Raw genomic sequence first — 18958 nt, forward strand, 5'->3', positions numbered from 1 at the left:
AAATAAACAAGCGATTTATTTCCCAGCTGTTTACCTTCACAGACTTTTTTTTAAAAGTAAACTTGTGTGTGAATGAGAACTTAGTCTAGCACTCACATGCTGTGACAGCAGCTTTCTGTGCGTGTGCTTCGGATGTGTGCGCTCAGAAAACCGTATATATGAAGTTTAAACTCGTATGGTTTAAAACGCATGATTTCAGCACGATAAACATGATAATCAGAACCAAAACAGATGTTTTTAGCAGGTCCGAGACACCAGAGACTTATATTACATATTGTAAAAAGGGGCATAATATGTCACCTTTAAATAATTTATAGTTACCTTTCGGACATCCAATGAAGTCTCTAATTTAAAATTTAAATATTAAGCTTAATAAACCTGATTTGTGGAGTATGTGGAAGTCCGCAGTGGAGTGAATAACAACATGCTTGTTTTTCCTATTATTTGTTTATTTATTTTTGGAATGATTCCATTCCAGTTGGATTTATCTATATACACTACTGTTCAGAAGTTTAAGGTCAGTAAGATTTGTATTTTTACTTTATTGAAAGAAAAACATTTTTTTTTCAGCAAGCCTGCATTAAATTGATCAAAAGTGACAGTAAAGACTTTTACATTGTAACTTCTACTTCAAATAAATGCGGTTCTTTTATTCATCAAAGAAAAAACGTATCATGGTTTTCACAAAAATGTTAAGCAGTACAACGGTTTTCAACATTGATAATAATAATAAACGTTTCTTAAGCAACAAATCAGATTATTAGAATATTTCTGAAGGATCATGTGACACTGAAATTACATTTTAAAATATATTAAAATAAGTGATTTTAACAACATTTCACAATATTACTGTTTTTACTGTATTTTGTATCAAATAAATGCAGCTTTAGTGAGCTTAATTGACTTTTTTACTGACCTCAAACTCTTGATTGGTAGTGTACAGTATATAGTTTTTAAGTAGCCTACAGAAATGGTTTATAAGCATGTACTGACCTTTAGTAAGAAATTCTATTAGAAAACAACTGATGGATGCTATTTTTTTTAACCCAAAGGAAGGCACCACTGGTTTTCTGTGACCTAAAATGCATTGACAAATAAACAAGCTAACAAAAAAATAACAACACATTATTAAATGATCATTTTAAATAATGTTATATCAATATCTATTTCATTATTTGGTCTACAGACCTCTTGCTATGACAAAATATATATGTGCCAAGTCTGCATTTTGGATCAGTAACCAGTGCTTGAATTAAAAATATTGACTTATATAACTATTCATGATTTCTAAAATACCACTATAAACAGAAAACGGTCTACCTCAGACACACCCTACAGTATGTGCCGGAACTATCTTTGCCAGGTGCTTCATGGCATACTGAATGACTAATAATCTTTCAGTTTCAACAGTTCCTATCTAAATGATTCTAACATTCTTATTTATTTTGTGCATTAACCTTCCCTTGATCCTCCACCTTTTTGATGGCTGCCTGAATTTTGGCCTGGTTGCCCAGAAGCTGACGGGGCTTGACCGGTCGAAGATCTTCATCCAGCTCCAGCAAGACTGGTACTCCTGTGGGCAGCGTTACATTCACAATTTCTGTTTCTGATATATCTGTTGAGAAAGACAGCAAAAGTGTGTAATTAGAATATTGAAATTGTTAAGGTTTATGTTTTAATATCAACTTCATTAGTACTACTGTCCACTTTCTATGCTTTATTATTGATAATATTTAAAAAGGAGCTCTTTATTATATTAAAGAAAACGGACTGAAGAGCAAATCAGTCTTTTATAGCCTGTATCTGGTATTATTGTTTGTTTGTTTTATAAAACAAAAAAAAGGAAGTTATGTTTAGAACATATTGTAGATGGTACATTACCATTTAAAAGTTTGGGATCTGTAACTTTTTTAAAAATGTTTTTGAAATAAGTCTCGCCAAGGCAGAATTTAATTTATTAAAAATACAGTAAAAACAGTAATATTGAGAAATTTTATTACAATTTGAAATAACGGTTTACTATTTTAATATATTTTAAAATGGAACCTATTTCTGTGACGCAAAGCTGCATTTTCAGCATCATTACTCCAGTCTTGAGTGTCACATGATCCTTCAGAAATCATTCTAATATGCTGATTTGTTGCTCAAGAAACATTTCTTATATTTTTATCAATGTTGAAAACAATTGTGCTGCTTAATATTTTTTGGAAACAATTTTTCTTAGGATTCTTTGAGGAATATTGAGCATTAATCTTAAAATACTACTTTTGCAACATTATACATGTCACTTTTGACCATCTTCCAAGTGCTTGAAGGTCGAGAGTTATAGTCGATAGTACCCATGTAATTTTAACTCAGCGGCCTTTAGAAGATTTATATAACTTAGTTTTAATGGGTTTGAGAAGATATTTTTAAAAAGATATTTTAAAGAATGTTTCAGCTGTTTTTATTCATAAAATGAAACTCAGTGGGGTTCAAAACAACACTTCTCAACAAGCATTGACTTTCATTGTATGGACCAAAAATAAACAACAACAACAACAACACAAATAATTAAACCAATAATTAAATAAAAATAATAATCTTTTTTTGCATTCCACAGAAGAAAAAAGTCAGCAAACGACATGAAGGTGAGTAAATGAAGACAGAATTTTCACAGAAAATTGAAAACAATAAATATATTTCACCTTCCAAATGTTTAAGCAATGCCCTGCAGCTGTTGCCATGTGCAGAGATGAGGACCGTTTGGCCACTCTCGATCACCGGTACAATGACATCATTCCAGTAAGGAAGAAGTCTGTCCAACACTTCCTTTAGACTTTCTGTTTTGGGCAGTTCCTCTTTCGGAACGTCGCACGTACTGTATCGGCGGTCAGTGTAAATTTCCGCATAATAGGGATGTGTCTCATCAATGGGGGGTGGTGTGATGTCATAGCTACGCCTCCAGTTTAACCTGTTCCTCACCATGGTTCAACGCCATCTCAGCGCGATTGAGGACGATCAGGGCACCGTAATGCCGCTCGTTTAACCTCCAGGATTTGGTGACTGGGACCCACTCTTGTCCCATGGCCTCCAGCACCAACCAGGCCATCTGGATGGAATGACTCAGTATAGAGGTAAAAACCTGGTCGAATTGGTAGCCCTGCTCTTTCAGAAGCCTGCCGCACTCTTGGGCTTCCACCACCCCGTTCTCACTCAGTTTCTGATCAACCCAGCTGCAGAAGCGGTTCTCTTTGTTCCAGGCCCCATCCCCATGTCGGAGAAGGAAGAGTTTGCATTTGGACATCCTGAAGAAGCAGTACGAAAGCCTGAAAGAGATGCATATGCAGATATATATACTATATAGCAAATATTTCAACTGCTTATATAACAGCTTTAATTGCTTATATAATTGCAAAATGTAAACTACATTATCACCTCTAAGGATATTATAAACATTAACCTCATGATTTTCTGTAAAGCTGCTTTGCACACACATGTATGTATGTATGTATGTGTGTATATATATATATATATATAGTCATTTATCAGATGCATTTATCCAAAGCGTAATTATTATTATATTATTATATATTTCATGTCCCCCCCACTTTTCAAAGTCATGCTTGTGTCCCCCCACTTTCAAATTCGTTTGTTATGATTTTTTTAACCGCACGCCGTCATCGCCACGGAAGGAGCAGGACCGAGCAGGGCACAGACGCACGCGTCTCCACGTCCAGGAACGTCGCGTGCACACTCTAAAAATACTCTCTGAAAGTTCTAATGAGCGGGTATCGCGGTTGCGGCAGTCAGCGATGAAACGCCAGAAGCAGCAACAGATGACTTTAATGTCATCATGGTTGAAAAGAAAGAAAGAAAGAAAGGAGATGCGAGTTGGTTGATTCAGTAAATTAGCTCAGGTCAGGATAATCATATTTTCTGTCTACACCGGTTAATGTTAGCCTACGTTGACTGAGATAACGTTAACATACACTGTTGCTAGGTAACAGGCTGTTGTTAGCTAAATATTTAATGTAGAACAGTGGTTCCCAAACTTGGGTACGTGAGGCGACAGAAGGGGTACGCGAACAACATGCTGAGTTTTGCAGTGTTTCGTGAACGAATCGTTTGCGAAAGTCACTGATTCAATGACTCATTTATAAATACATACACTTGGTTAATTACTGAATGAACAAATGACTCGATGACTCACGCATTAAGACAGTGACTTACCGCCACCTACTGGCTGTTTTAGTATTTAAAATAATCACTTTTCACTTTTTTTTTTATCATCATTGCATATTAATCTATTGAACATTTTTTTTTTTTTTAAAAATCAATATTCTATTTATAAAGATAAGAAATGCTTTGGAAAGTCAATTTAGGGGGCAAATATTGTCCTTTAATGGAAAAGTTGCAGTCTAAGTGGAAGAGAGGGGGTACGCAGATATGCCTCAGGAGGTAACTGTTACTCCACTCTAAAAAGTCTGGGATCCACTGATGTAGAACATTCTGTCCTGTGCAACAAGTGACTTATTTTATATTTTCAGGTACGGTGGTTAGTTTGAAATAAAAGTTTGTTTAACAGTGGAAATTGAGTCTCACATTATTTAAACATTATTCAAAACATTAATGGTGAACATTTTCGACTTTATAAAATTATTCTCTCAAGTCTTGGCGATCGGCTTCTATTAAACAATAAAGAAAGTAAGACATCTTTTTCTTATACATAGTTTAGTAGCCTACTATTCTTTTTGCCAGAATTGATCATTAATCAACTTAATTATTTCCTGGATGTTGTATCACCATAGTCCCTAAATGTATGTACATGCAGGAAATGGGATTCAAATCGAAAACATTTTCCCCCACTTCTCAAACCAAAGTTACACTCTTGATGGTACACATTATATTATCATTACTAAGTTGTTTAATATTCAGTCCACATGCATGAAGTGTAAAACGAGAATGTCATAACCTTACGAAAAAAGAAAACACGCAAAAATCGCGGTTGCTGCGGTTCTTGCATTACTCTGCGGTTTGCTCATCAATAGCGCGGTATTGCGGTTATCGCAACAGCCCTACCGTGTATGCACAAAATATCCTTATCTATATCGAATAACCATAAATCTAAGTGAAGATTACATTAGATATGCCCATTGAAAATGACTATGAATCGCTACGTGCTCACCTTCAGATTAAAAACCGCCCAGCTCAGAGCAGCAGCAGCTCTGCAACTGGAACTATCACAGGTACAGCAGCATCTTCTTCTTCTTTTAGGATTTAATGGCGGTTGGCAAACCAACTTAAAAGGTGCATTCCCGCCACCTACTGGAAAGGAGTGTGAAGCGCACAATGAATAGGAACTTTAGAAACAAGAGCTACCTTAAAAAAAAAAATAATAAAAGATACAGCAGCATCAACAAACGCGCAACAGTTTGCTTGAGTGACACTTCTTTCAGCCAATCAGCTACGCGATTCTCCACAAGTAGGCGTATTTAAGCGTACAGTGGCGCGTTATTTTGAGGTTGTTAACGTCAGTTCCATTTCTTTTTTACGTGAATGAATTGAGCCGTAGTTCTATTTAATAAAGTAGTAATTTTATACTGGATTACAACCGAATTAATCTTATTTATCAGGTAAGCCCAGTTACTTAATTTAAGTAGTTTTAATAGTTGTTTATCAGACTCTAATCATGTGGGAAAGTGGTATTTGCACCCAAAAAACTGAGAGAGCAATGCCAGCAAGAAAACTTGGAATTACTGGTGAAAACAGTGATAGCTTTATTGTTCCTCAATATTCACACACCTGATCACATATAATATTATTACAATATAAGCATTAATATATAACGACAAATGCAATTATATAGTAATCATATAGTAACATAAATAAATGTTATATATGTGTCATAAAGCACATAATGTTTCAATATTTTAACTGATAAATGTGGTTAATAGCACAGCTTTTTGAATTTCTCATACAATTGTTTTTCATTCATACAGCTGTTTATGCAATAAAACAAACAAACAAACAACAACAATTAAATAGCAGCTAAATATGTGTATGTTTAAATAGCTTTCACATTGGATTTTAATTTTTGAAATAACAAATTTTAAATAATTAATTGACCAGTTGGTCCTGCAAACAGCTTCTTCCTGCCCTCTATGCCAGACATAGCATCCACATTTTTACGCCAGTCGGTCACCTCTTCTTTCTGTGCGAATTACAAGTAAATGCATATTTTGATAAACGTATTACTTGTATTTAACACAATGTCATGTTTTCTTGAGTTAAAGAGAGTATATTAAACGAATAGTTCACCCAGAAATGAAATATTGCTGAAAATGAACTCAGCCTCAGGCTATTCAAGATTTTGTTTCTTCATGGGAACAGATTTGGAGAAATGTAGCATTGCATCACTTGCTCACCAATGGATCCTCTGCAGTGAATGGGTGCCGTCAGAATGAGAGTCCAAACAGCTGATAAAAACATCACAATAATCCACAAAAAATCCACACGACTCCAGTCCATCAAAAAGTGAAAAGCTCTGTGTTTGTAAGAAACAAATCCATCACTGAGGTGTTTCAACTTTAAATTGTCACTTCTGGACAAAATACAAAATATGAGAATATGTTATTTGATTAGAACTGTTTTTGCTTGTAAATGGTGCTTGATCTATGCATATTTCTTCAGACGAGACGACGTTTTCACTGGAGAAAGCAATATTATGGTTAGATAGAGGACTCATATTTTAGCTGGAAGTTAAAAATGTCTTAATGGTGAATTCATTTATTACAAACATGCAGCTTTTTGCTTTACAACAATAATAACAATGTTAACTTATGGACTGGAATTGTGTGGATTATTGTGATGTTTTTATCAGCTGTTTGGACTCTCGTTCTGACGGCACCCATTCACTGCAGAGGATCCAGTGGTGAGCAAGTGATGCAACACTAAATTTCTCCAAATCTGTTCTGATGAAGAAACAATCTCATCTACATCTTAGATGGCCTGAGGGTGAGTACATTTTCAGCAAATTTTCATTTTTTGGTAAACTATTCTTTTAAAAATTTAAAGCAGCACTATGTAACTTTTGGCGCTCTAGCGGTTAATAAACAGAACTGCACACATCCCGCGGAAGAACATTCCAACTGGAGCTACTTCTATAAGTTTATGTCTATTGGCGATTCACGCAGGTATGTGTTACTCCGCAGCAGTGACGACCTGACCAGGCTACAATAGTCCAAATATAAGTACTTATTATAAGTGTACCGTAGTGATTCGGAATAAGACAAAAACGCGGTTTGGAAGATGAATTCATGATGTACTCGCTCATTATATACATTTTGCAAATTTTGAACACAGAAAAAGTTACATAGTGCTGCTTTAATACATTTGTTAATAAATAAAACGATAAATTAAGAAAAGAATACATACAAATTTTATTAAAATAAAAGTCATTTAAAATAATTTTATATGAATTATTTCCTATTATTGACTGAATAAACAAACAAACAACAAAACAAAAAAAATTGCAAATATTATTTAATGAATTTAATACTGAAAAATTAAAGCTCTAAATCCATAAAGTCTGAGAATGATATTCATGTCAAAGTACTGAGATGTGTTGATTCTTACCTTTTCCTCCTCCTTCTTCACTGTCTTGAGGTTAGCTTTAAAGTCAATGGATTCCTTGTGTTTGGCACCTAGCAGAGCCCCCAGCATGGCATCAGCAGACACCCTCACTCTCTTCAGGGCAGGTCTCTTCATTTTACCCTTCAGCTCAAAGATTTTGTGGCTTAAATCTGCAATCTATAGCAGAAGCATCAGTCAGGGCAATTAAAATGAATGCATCAATTAATTAATGCATCAATAATGGCATTTTTAAAGCAAAAAAAATGTACCTCCTTTTCATTTTTGACAACTTTAGATTCAATGTCATACCGTTCCTCATCAACCACATCAATTTTTTGATGGAGTTCTTTGCACAGATTCTGTAAACAGAGCAATGGCACGTAAGAAAGAATAGTTTAAAAATAATTCTGACAAAAGGCCAAAGAATAACAACCTGTATGTCCTGTACGGACAGTCCAGACAGTTTGAGAGGAGGAACTCTCTCACTGAGCGTTTGCTCTCTGTCAGTCTTTTTCTGTTCCTTTTCCTCTGCCAGCAGTGTGCTGGCCTTCTTCAGTATTTTGGTCTGCAATGCGTTACAATTGCAGAAGAACCATGGCCATGTAATATTCATATGTAGATCATGGTGAGTTGTTCATTAAAATGGTTAATTAAAAAAATGTTATACAAAAAAATAAGTCAAGATCATTTCAGAAACACAAAAACCGACGAGATGCAGAGATCTTGGGCTTTTTCTGAAGGAAAGAGCCAATAATGTGACTATCACAAATGCTGCAGTGTTCAATTTGATATGAAAATATAAAATGTACTTGTAAAGTATGTTTCAAATATTATTAAATACAGTGTTTAAATGTAAGTTACTCACCGGTCTGACACAGATAGGGCCAGAAATAAAAACACACATTTAATGCATGAATAGATTTATAATTTTTATAATATAATAAATCATTTATTATTTCAATAATATAATATTTATAAATGTTTTGAAAATACTTACACAGATTCAGACATTTTAGTGCCTTTGTTTTTTTGTGTTTTTGTTTGTTTGTTTGTGTTTGTTTTTTCCTGGAGACTTGCAAATGACAAAATATTTCTTAAAAAAATACTAGACTTGTGTTCAAGTGTAGTATTACAAAAAACCTTAAACAATATTTAAGTAGACTTTCTAAAAACAGCAAAAGTGCTTAGTGTAGCCTTACATGCTTTTACAGTACATATTTAAATGTAAGATATTTAATGTTTTTAAATTCTTTGGTAATGTCAATAAAAGGATGCAAGTTAAGAAGCTACACAAAAATATATAACTAATACGCATGTATATATAAAATATATTACTAATACGCATGAATAGCAGTTGTTATAACCTGAAGGTCCTTACCTCTCAGATGATGGAAGTATGACTGTTTTGGCCAAAGGTTAGAAACTAAAGCAGATTTATAGATTCTGAAGCACTCGTGAGAGGCTCACTAAAATAGACTACTGTCCACACCATTATCACTGCCAAATGCTTCACATCTCAGGCTGCAGAGTGACGGGGCACCTGGTGCTCAAGTATACTTTATGTTCTCTAGACTAAGGGTGAGTCCAACAATACTCCAGCATTAATGAGACTGTAATGTCATTTGTATGTGCTAATTTAATCTGAACTGCAATTTTTTAGAACTGGAACTGGAAGTTTCATGTACTATTGTTCTTTTTGGGATTGTTTTTTATTGGTTATACAGTTTGTACTGTATATCCTGGGAAAAGTATACAATTGCCACATATCTAATTTCTTTACAAGAAGGTATTAATAATATCATATCCTATTTAAAAGGGAAATTAAAAAAATCTGTGAAGACATTGTGTTGGAATATTGAATGATATTTTAATATTTTCATAAAACCTTAACTAATTCCGATCTAAAATAACAGATATTTTCACAACCATCATTAAGGGACCTTGAACATAAAGGAATTGTTGACTGACATGCTGAGTTTCTTCTTCTTCTTGATATGTTGTTGCAGGCTGCCATCTGTAGGGCAAAAGAAGAACTGCAGCTGTAGCAAACATGACAAGATGTGAAGAAAACGCGTTTAATTTGAAATACTACATTTTACGAGTGTTAAAACATTTAATTTAGATTTACTGTTACATCAGATTCTATTTACAGCATTCAATATAGGTCAGTATGTACCTGGTAAGACTTTACAATAAAGTTTCAATTGTTAATATTAGTTAATGGCATCAGTTAACAAGATCTAACAAAGCAAAAGTATGCATTTATTAATCTTAGTTAATGTTTATTTCAACACTGATGCATTATTAAAATCAAAAGTTCTAAAGTCAAAAGTAAAATCAGTCAAGAGTGTGTTAATATTATTTAATGCATAATGGAGCTAACATGAACTAGCAATGAATAGTTTTATTTTTATTAACTAGTTTACAACTGAGACGAATAAATACTTTTACAAATGTATTGCTCATAGTTAGTTAATGCATGAACTAATCCTTACTAATGAGAACTTATTGTAAAGTGTTACCCTGCATTCTGTGAAACTGATCAGTTTGCCTTAACTAAAAGTAAGAAAATACATTATAGTGAAACATTAAAGCTTATTTTATATTTTGAAAATGTACTTTCTGAAATGCAAAAACAGAGATTACATCTTTGACGTCATCTTTGGTTTGGTACTGCTGCCATCTGCAAGACATTTAAAGAGATTTTGCACAAGACATGATGTTGTTTTTGCTAGTTTCTATCTAACCAACTTATCATATGCTTAGAGGGATGATGTGCAATAAAATGTTAATTAAAATGATAAAACAAAATAAATACATTGAGGTCCTCTATGACTGTTAGTATTTACCTTTTACTGTCCAGCATCAAACAGCTTCTTCCTGCCCTCCATTCCAGACATGGCCTCTACGTTTTTACGCCAGTCAGTCACCTCTTCTTTCTGTGGAAGGTAAATATAGATATATAGATATATTTTTGAATATTAGCACTTCTGTCTATTTAAAGTATTTTATATTGTCTTACCTTCTCCTCTTCTTTCTTCACTGTCTTCAGGTTAGCTTTGAAGTCAATGGACTGTGTGTGTCTGGAGCCCAGAAGGACACATGTGTTCAGCGGACAGTTTGACTCTCTTCAGGTTAGGCCTCTTCAGCTTGCTCTTCATCTCATAGATCTTCTGATTAATTTCCTGTATCTTTATCAACACAGACCACACATGTTGCACTTTAACACAATCCTTTGACCGAGCTGCCATGCCAACTGTTCCATTCAATGCTCACAGAACACAATAGCTTCATCAATGAGAACTGTTTACCAAATGCTGGTGTTTGCTACTCCGTTTTTCATACCTCCTTGTCATTTTTGGACACCTTAATGGCAATGTCATAACGTTCCTCATCAATCACGTCAATCTTGTGATGCAAATCCCTGCAAGGATGCTACACACAAAGTAGAGTCTTAACAAAATAGTTGAAAATGCATGTGTTACTACATTATTTAAAACACGGCAACCAAACACGAGTTAATGATTCCTTTAAAGATGCTGTATGTAAGTTTTTGACTCTACTAAAGCATAAACATACCATAATATGTTTGCAGATATTTAAGAAACATGCTACGTTAACATACTTGTTTATCTGAAAAACAATGCTACAGTCACTTATTCTTCTTTGAAAATGTGCGTTCCGGGCCGGAATGTCGGTCTCTCTTTTGGTTTGTGAAACCCGCCCACTGCCAGTTTACCCAATTGTATTTCGTTCCTGTTGGTGTCCTCAATCTGGCAACCTGCAGAGCAGGAGGGGCCGGGTGAAAAAAACCCTCTCCAATATTTTGCATTTGGACTGCAATACCTAGTTCAACCACTCAGTGTCAATCCTACATACAGCACCTTTAAGTTTTATAAATGGAGTTCAATGATTTATTGAAATAGTTTAGGCTAATTGTACCTGTAATTCCTGTACTGACAGGCTGGAAAGATGGAGCGGAGGAACTCTCTCACTGAGCACTTGCTCCCTCTCCTTTTCTTTATCCTGCTTCTCTACTTTCAGCATTGCGAGTGCTGTATTTAGCAGCCTTATCTTCAGGATGACAGGTGCATTGTTGTCATATCAAAAGAAAAATGTAATACTTTTGTTATCAAATGTAGAATCTCTCTACTTGAGCACACAAAGTATCCAGCAAACTGTGTGTGTATAACTGTGGTCAGTAGGTGGCGCTCACCTTCAAGCCCAGCCGATGAGCTGAAGTGATCTTGGGTTTTTGCTTTGGTTGGGGGCTTCGGTTGAAGCAGCCATTGGAGCATAGATAGTAGAGAATGTTGATAGAGACATGACCAATATCATAATTCATAAATAGCTGGTTATTACTGATGAAGGTGAAGATACTCACGCGTCAGACATCCTTCTGTAGTCCTCACTTATCTGTGAAATAACTGTAAACTGTAAAATAACATCTGTACTGTGAATCAGTAATTAGAGTATTTAAGATAACAAGCATTTGAACCATATGCAGTGCTATTTTAGTGTTATTTATATAACCTACTTTTATTTAGAAGTATTTTGAATTATCTTTCATTTTTAAATTTTTAGTTTCATTTTCATTTTATTTTTTTATCTTTCATTTATATTACATTTTTTAATTTGTAATTTTATATTTATTTAGATCTTATTAATTTCTTATTTTATTTCAACTTTATTTCAATTAATTAAAATGATTTTTAATAGTTTTAGTTTTAGTTAAAAATAACAACACACTGTTGTCTGGTATGGCATAATGACCTGACAAAGAAAACTAGAGTTTTATTTTAAATATAAAGTCACTTAAAGACAATGTTGGAACCATATGATGTCCTGTTGCAAGTCACAATTATCACTTTTCAAATGCATTAGACATGGTAAGCTGACTACTATATGCAAACATATTTAATCATATTTAATATTTAAATGTTAGGCAACTTTTGTAAGAATGAGTTACATTTCCAGAAAAAAAAAAAAGTTTTATAGCACAGCAAAATAAATAAAAAATATGAAATAAAAAAAATTCTAACTCAAAACAGAACCTAATTTTCTTCCCACTTTCCATATTTAATATAATGTGTATCATTTATGCAATCTTTGAAGGATCATGCATAAATTAATACTAATTCGTCAATGACATTGGTAATCGGACTCTTTAATCCATCTATTTGACCTATTAGTCCTCACACAGCAGTATGAGTTCTGTGCATAGCGTCCATGAGTTTTAGCATAGATGAAAATCTTCCTGGATTGTCACCAACTTGAGAGACATCTGAACAGATAGCAATGCAACTGTGCCCAATTTCTTACCAGTTTTGGATAAATAAGAAATTTATATTTTAACATATACCATCACAGCTAATAATAATATAATCCATAACCCCTTTCTAACAACTGAATAATGATGCATTTGCCATCAAAAACTAAGCAAACACATAGCTGCTAGCCTCTTATGACCACTGAAAAAGACATACCTGCTAGAAGAAGAAAAGACAGGAGTGCGAGTTAACTGGCTGACCGAGGAAAAAAGAAAATACTTGGATTTATAGTTTCAGCACGCATGGGAACGTCTCACTAAAACAGACCCCTAAAATAGACCCCACTTCTGACATTTACTGTTCACACAGTAAACTAGCGTAGTAAAACTTTCATTTGGACAGAGACATGCAGTTATGCAGTATAGACGGGTTTGAATGCCTCTTTTTGTGGCCAAAACCATATTGATGACCAGTTCAAAGGTCTAAAGGTGATGCTAGCCATAACAGAAATACATTTGTGTGGAAATGACAGTCTATAAAAGTAAATAAGGCAAACTGGTATAAGCATTTAGCACTTATTATGGTACAACTAATCTGTACTCATATTAAAAACATTATCTATGAAAAACGGAAAGGATAAGATGTCAGACAACAATAAAAAAGAGAGAAAAGAGAGGCAGTGGAAATAACAAATATCAAATTGTTTCCATGTTTATTCCAGTTAATTGCGATATGATGTTATGCCATGACAGCTATCTCATGAACGTGATAATTTCCATGCACATTAAACGACCAATAGCTGGCAGGAGGCGATGTGGTATAAATTATTTCTTGGGTTTAGAGGACAGTGAGCAGGTGGAAGCACTGTTTTGTTGTAATGTGAGCTGCCCTCGTCACACCTCATTCTCCCTGAGAGGTGATACTCCAAGAGATATGTAATGAATTACCACCTGCCATTGGTCCTGGATTTATTTTTAGGCATTATGGCCAGATGATGGGATGCCAAATGCAAGAAGTCCTTGTCTTTAAATGGCTTTGTACACTCTCAGATAAAAAATTACAAAAGCTGTCACTGGGGCGGTACCTTTTAGGTACAAATATATACACTTTAGGTACTAATATGTTCTTTTAAGGTCCCAATATGGACTCGTTAAAGGTAAATCTTTTGAAAAGGTACCGCCCCAGTGACAGCTTTTGCACCTTTTTTTTTTTTCTGAGAGCGTGTGGTGTTCATATGAAAACTGCAATGTGTAGTTGTTGTTTTAAAAAAAAATCATATTATGACACTAATTATATTTTCTGGATGGAAATATAATTATAGCTGGCCCTTTAAGACGTCAAGAAAAACGGATATAATAAAAAATTACATTAAACATGTTTACATGCGCAATTATATTCAAGCTACAGCATTGTGTGTGTGAGTGTGTGTGTGTGTGTAGTCCAGTTACAGTCTTCATCTTTTTTGTGACTTTTATCCATGTGATGAGAAAAAATGTGGGCTGGGACTATTTTTGTCCATCAGGAATTGATTGGATCATTGTATCAATGTTGTTTGCTTATTGTTTCAATCTCATGTGAGTGACAGTTTTCCACCACAAAATAAAAATGTAATTGCGCAATTCTGATATTATATCTCACAATCTGACTTTTTTTCTCAGAATTGTGAGATATAGACTTTTAGAAAAAATGTAAAAAAAGAAGTCATATAACAAAAAATGTCATAGAATTTTTTTTTAAAGGGGTCATATGATGTTGCTAAAAAGAACATTATTTTGTGTATTTGGTGTAATGAAATGTGTTTATGCGGCCTAGATTGAGCGAAGGCCGGCGGCTAGTGTGAGGAACGGCCGGCGGGCTGAGTAAGAGGAGGCCGGTGAGCTTGAGAACAGAGCGGTCGGCGGGCTTGCGGCAACCACATATGACGACCCCGGGCTGGACTCCGCTTCGTAAATTTGAAAAATGTTTCATTTCACAATTCTTACTTTTTTCCTTCAGAACTGCGAGATATAAACTCAGAATTGAAAAAAAAAAAAATAATAAATTGCAATTTTTTTATTCCATGGTGGAAACAACAGAATTGTGAGATGTGAACACAGAATTGTGAGAAAAAAGTCAGAATTGCTTAACATAAGCTCACAATTGTGAGAAAAAATGGCAATTGTAGTTGATTAGAGTGTACAATGGACCCTTTTCACAAGACTGTGATGACGCGTTTCAATGGTCATCAGCATCGTAAATACTCCAAAGTTTTTTTATATTTTTTAGTTTTTTTACATTTAAAAAAAAAATGCATATACATTTATAACACTATACTTTGTATTATATAACCTTTGCATCAAATGACAAATCTAGTTAACACTAATGTGAGGGTGTTTCTAATTCAGTGTCTATGGGAGCGATGGTAAATTTGACATCGTTCTCTCTACTGACTGCCATTATCAGTCTCTCTATATTTTTTCCTTTTTGTGAAAGTCATGAAAACACTATCACGGAGTTTTTCTTTTGCTATTTGAGCAAATGGGAATGCAAAAAATATATTTGTGGTGGTCCCCCATTCACTGCTATAGAAGTTTACACAACTATGATGACGTCTGCTGCTGAGAAACCCGGAAATGTGAAAAAGGTCCATCGCACTATCAAGGTGTCAGGATCATGGGCCTGTTTTGTTATGTTTTGCCCCTGTTTCTGTTCCTGTGTTCCTTTATTTGGTCATGTCCCTGTCCTCGTTTAATTCATTAGTCATTCTGTGCACCTGTGTTTGGTAATTGTCCTGTGTTTCCAGCTCCACCGGGCTCCCTCGTCCCTCCGGTTCCGCCTTGGTCGGGCATTGACCCACCATCGCCTCAGGACTCTGCTCCTCGGGCTGCACCTCGTCGCTCCATCCCACCGGCTCCATTGGGCTCCTTCCTCCCACCAGCTCCACCTTGGTCCTCATTCACTCCGGATCTCCGCCTCGGTCGCCAGAGCCCTCGGCTCCACCCTGGCCCCCCGGATCCTTGGCATCCCTCTGGCTCGTTGCCTCTCCGTCTCCGCCTCGGGCTCCTCCACCACCTGCTCCGCCGCCGTTGGTCGACCCCCTGGAGAAGGTCGACTTGCCCCCTCTCCTTTCTCCTTCATCCCCACTGGTCCCGTCCAGCCCTGAGGGGGCTCCCGTTTCCCAGTCCAGCCAGGAGTGGGCTCTAATCCCCGAGGGCAGCCCTGAGAGCCCGGAGACTCACGAATATATTCCCACCCATCCCTCCCTCTGTTGTATCTACGGTGCGAGGACGCACCTTCCGGGAAGGGGCGAAATGTCAGCCTTTTGGACCCATTTCGCCTCTGTAGTTCTTCCTGTGTTTCCTTTTATGGTATTTTTCCTGTTCTTGTTTAGTTTGATTACTTTATGATTCCATGCACCTGTGTTCCCATGATTGCCCTGTGTTAAAAAACTCTCGTTCTGTGAAATCTCCACCTCTCCTCATTTCCTCGTGCCCGTGCTCCAGTGGATTGTGACAGAAGACCCGACCGAATACAGTTAACTCCGTGTGTCTTCATCCTTGTGCTCTGTGTCTCCCTATTGGATCATTAAAAGACTCTTGTTCTCCTTGTTTTCTCGTGCCCGTGCTCCAGCGTATTGTGACACAAGGTCTGTTAGTCTGACTTTGCAGAAATGGGACTGGCAGGATTTCAGTTTGTCTACTGAAGAGTTTTTTTGTACATTTTAATAACACAAATTAGTGATTTAGTTTGAAAAGCTTTTAAAGTGCATGTATTGTTATTATTTTTAAGTTCCACAAATTTACAAATATCGTTGATTTATGTAAAACAACTGAAGGTATTCCCGGGGTATTAGGGGTGGAGATGGGTGGTTTTAGGGATCAGGGGGTGGAGACGGGTAGGTTTAGGTATATGTAAGGTGGGAGGAGTTGGATCTGGATCCAACCATGCCCCCTGGATCTTGTGCTCTGCAGTAAGGGGCTACTGGGATATTAAGTCCTAAGCTTCAGGCAGTTAGCATTTTTTTAAAGTAAGGGTCCAAATATTTAGTCTTTTTTGATCTGTTTTTATTTTTAAGACAGAAAATGGGCTCAACATCACAGAAACAATCAAGTAGACATCAAGTAAGTTTGAGGCACTGTCTTCTTGTCTAAATAATTTATATATGCAGTTTATTTTTTAACTAAAATAAAATATTAAACTATAATCCTAAGCTATTATTAAAGTAGGATATATGTATTATATGAACTTGCATTGATTTATACATTCAATTTAAGAAGTTTTTGAATTCTGGTGTAGTTGTCACCTGTAAGAAAACAAATAAAATTCAGTGCTTAAAGTCTAGATAAAATAATTGAAGTAAGACATTCTTAACCAAAAGATCATTGAAAAACAAACCATAAAATCTTTTTTAATTCATCCTCTATTGTCCCGCATCAAACAGCTTCTTCCTGCCCTCCATTCCAGACATGGCCTCCACATTCTTTCGCCAGTCAGTCACTTCTTCTTTCTGTGAGAGTAACAGGTGACAACAGGGGTGTGTTAAAATAGCTCAAAAATACATATACATTACCACTCAGAATTGTATTTTTTCCCCCTTAAAATGTCACATGACCTTCTCCTCTTCTTTCTTGACTGTCTTAAGGTTGGCTTTGAAATCCACAGACTCTTTGACCCTGGAGCCCAGAAGAGCACCCAACATGGCATCGGCTGAGATCTTCACCCTCTTCAGTGCAGGTCTCTTCATTTTACCTCTAAGTTCGGTAATCTTGATGTTCAAATCTGCAGTCTGAAGCAGACGCTTGCATTTATTATGGTGGATCAACATAAAGTTAAATCCAGTGTATTTCCATTGAATCTAATAAGATAAAAGGTGACTCCCCTGATGGAGTAGTACCTCCTTTTCATTTTTGGCCACCTTGACGGAGATGTCGTACCTCTCTTCATCTACAACATCAGTCTTTTGATGCAGTTCTCTGTAGAGAGTCTGAAAACAAATGATTGAATCAAAAGGAAACTACAAAATTTTTGTCAATGCTATTTCTAGCAGATGAAGTCACTGAAACTACTTTACATTTTCCAACATTAGTTATGTTGCATACAGATTGTCTTTACTAATAATTAAAAAAATTAATACATATTTAAATTATATATATAGATAATTACATTTATATATTTTCATCTAATTAAAAAATATTATTTTAAAAAGCATCATTTTAAATGAGGTTTACCTGAAGCTCTTGAACAGACAGACAGGACAGCTGTAGAGGTGGCACTCTCTCGCACAATGTGGTCTCTCTCTCCCTCTGCTTCTCCTCTTTTTCATTCACAAGCATAGATGTTGCCTTCTTCAGCAGCTTTGTCTGAAGCAAAACATGTCAGAAGGTATTGGTAAATGCACCATCTTTATTAATTATATCTTCTCTGTAAAACAAAGAGAACCAAATGCCTCGGTTTATTTCTTGTTATATACTTTATAAAATTATTGCACAGTCTATGAAGCGGACCTGATTTATATTTCACTGCTGGTTATGTACTCTCTATATAACTGTGTACGTGAGAAATACAAATCTTGAATCTTGAATACCTTTAAGAACAACCTCCTGGATGCCGAAATCTTAGGTTTGGGTTGCTGCAAGAATCAAACAAATTTTGTTTAAAAAAAAAATTATTTTGCCATATACAAAAATTTAAAGCAATAAAATCTACTTACCTGTCTAAATTGGCAATTTTCAGTTTATGAAAAGAAATAAAATAGGCATGTTCTGAACATACATTTACAACAAGATAGCAGATATAGATATTAACAACTTAAAAGACTGAATACTTACGACATTGTGAGCTTCTAAGTACTTCCTTTTTATAACTAATCTGGTGCAAATCACTAGTCAAAATCGGAAACATAAAGATTGGTGACTGATAAGCACAATTATTATTACGGAATACATATCTAAAAATCATAATTCACTTCATAAGCAGTATGCATTATAAATTTTTTAGCACCCCTCCTCAGCATTACACAGTAATATGTTTCTGATGATGAACCAGCATCAGAAAGCCCTCAAGAAAAAAGAACATCTCAAATGTTTCTCCTAGAG

The 18958-nt window shown here is 35.4% G+C and overlaps 2 protein-coding genes, 1 long non-coding RNA gene and 2 pseudogenes across 3 annotated transcripts; all 5 read right to left on the minus strand.

Moving 5' to 3' along the window:
• Positions 1-928: 928 nt before the first annotated feature.
• On the minus strand, positions 929-5239 carry LOC107678281 (bisphosphoglycerate mutase-like; annotated as a pseudogene).
• Positions 5240-5871: 632 nt separating this feature from the next.
• Positions 5872-8227, minus strand: LOC107678275 (troponin I, slow skeletal muscle-like). Its single transcript, XM_016473486.1, has 4 exons — positions 8048-8227; positions 7884-7973; positions 7618-7791; positions 5872-6193 (listed from the first exon to the last, which is right to left on the minus strand). The coding sequence occupies exons 1-4, from the start codon at positions 8225-8227 to the stop codon at positions 6092-6094; spliced, it is 546 nt and encodes a 181-aa protein (XP_016328972.1). The 3' UTR covers positions 5872-6091.
• An 86-nt stretch (positions 8228-8313) lies between these two features.
• On the minus strand, positions 8314-9009 carry LOC107678299 (uncharacterized). Its single transcript, XR_001632930.1, has 4 exons — positions 8993-9009; positions 8612-8686; positions 8480-8483; positions 8314-8348 (listed from the first exon to the last, which is right to left on the minus strand). It is a non-coding gene; the product is annotated as an uncharacterized LOC107678299 (long non-coding RNA).
• A 457-nt stretch (positions 9010-9466) lies between these two features.
• Positions 9467-13174, minus strand: LOC107678296 (troponin I, slow skeletal muscle-like; annotated as a pseudogene).
• Positions 13175-17283: 4109 nt separating this feature from the next.
• Positions 17284-18739, minus strand: LOC107678298 (troponin I, slow skeletal muscle-like). Its single transcript, XM_016473516.1, has 7 exons — positions 18692-18739; positions 18574-18577; positions 18448-18492; positions 18092-18223; positions 17758-17847; positions 17476-17649; positions 17284-17370 (listed from the first exon to the last, which is right to left on the minus strand). Exons 1-7 carry the CDS (start codon positions 18694-18696, stop codon positions 17284-17286), a joined length of 537 nt encoding a protein of 178 aa, XP_016329002.1. The 5' UTR covers positions 18697-18739.
• Between the last annotated feature and the right edge of the window lie 219 nt (positions 18740-18958).

This window comes from Sinocyclocheilus anshuiensis, unplaced genomic scaffold (genome assembly GCF_001515605.1).
Source record: "Sinocyclocheilus anshuiensis isolate Anshui unplaced genomic scaffold, SAMN03320099.WGS_v1.1 scaffold1318, whole genome shotgun sequence".
Taxonomy (NCBI): Eukaryota; Metazoa; Chordata; class Actinopteri; order Cypriniformes; family Cyprinidae; genus Sinocyclocheilus; species Sinocyclocheilus anshuiensis.

Bases quoted from the DNA above. Each gene is read 5' to 3' on its own strand.
- LOC107678275 (XM_016473486.1), bottom strand. From the start codon at position 8,227: ATGAATATTACATGGCCATGGTTCTTCTGCAATTGTAACGCATTGCAG. The intron at 7,974-8,047 runs GTTGTTATTCTT...CTCTGTTTACAG, and splicing joins TGTCCGTACAGGACATACAG to AATCTGTGCAAAGAACTCCA. The intron at 7,792-7,883 runs GTACATTTTTTT...CTTCTGCTATAG, and splicing joins TTGTCAAAAATGAAAAGGAG to ATTGCAGATTTAAGCCACAA.
- LOC107678298 (XM_016473516.1), bottom strand. The intron at 18,224-18,447 runs GTATTCAAGATT...GTTTTGCTTCAG, and splicing joins CCAGGAGGTTGTTCTTAAAG to ACAAAGCTGCTGAAGAAGGC. The intron at 17,848-18,091 runs GTAAACCTCATT...ATTTGTTTTCAG, and splicing joins TGTCTGTTCAAGAGCTTCAG to ACTCTCTACAGAGAACTGCA.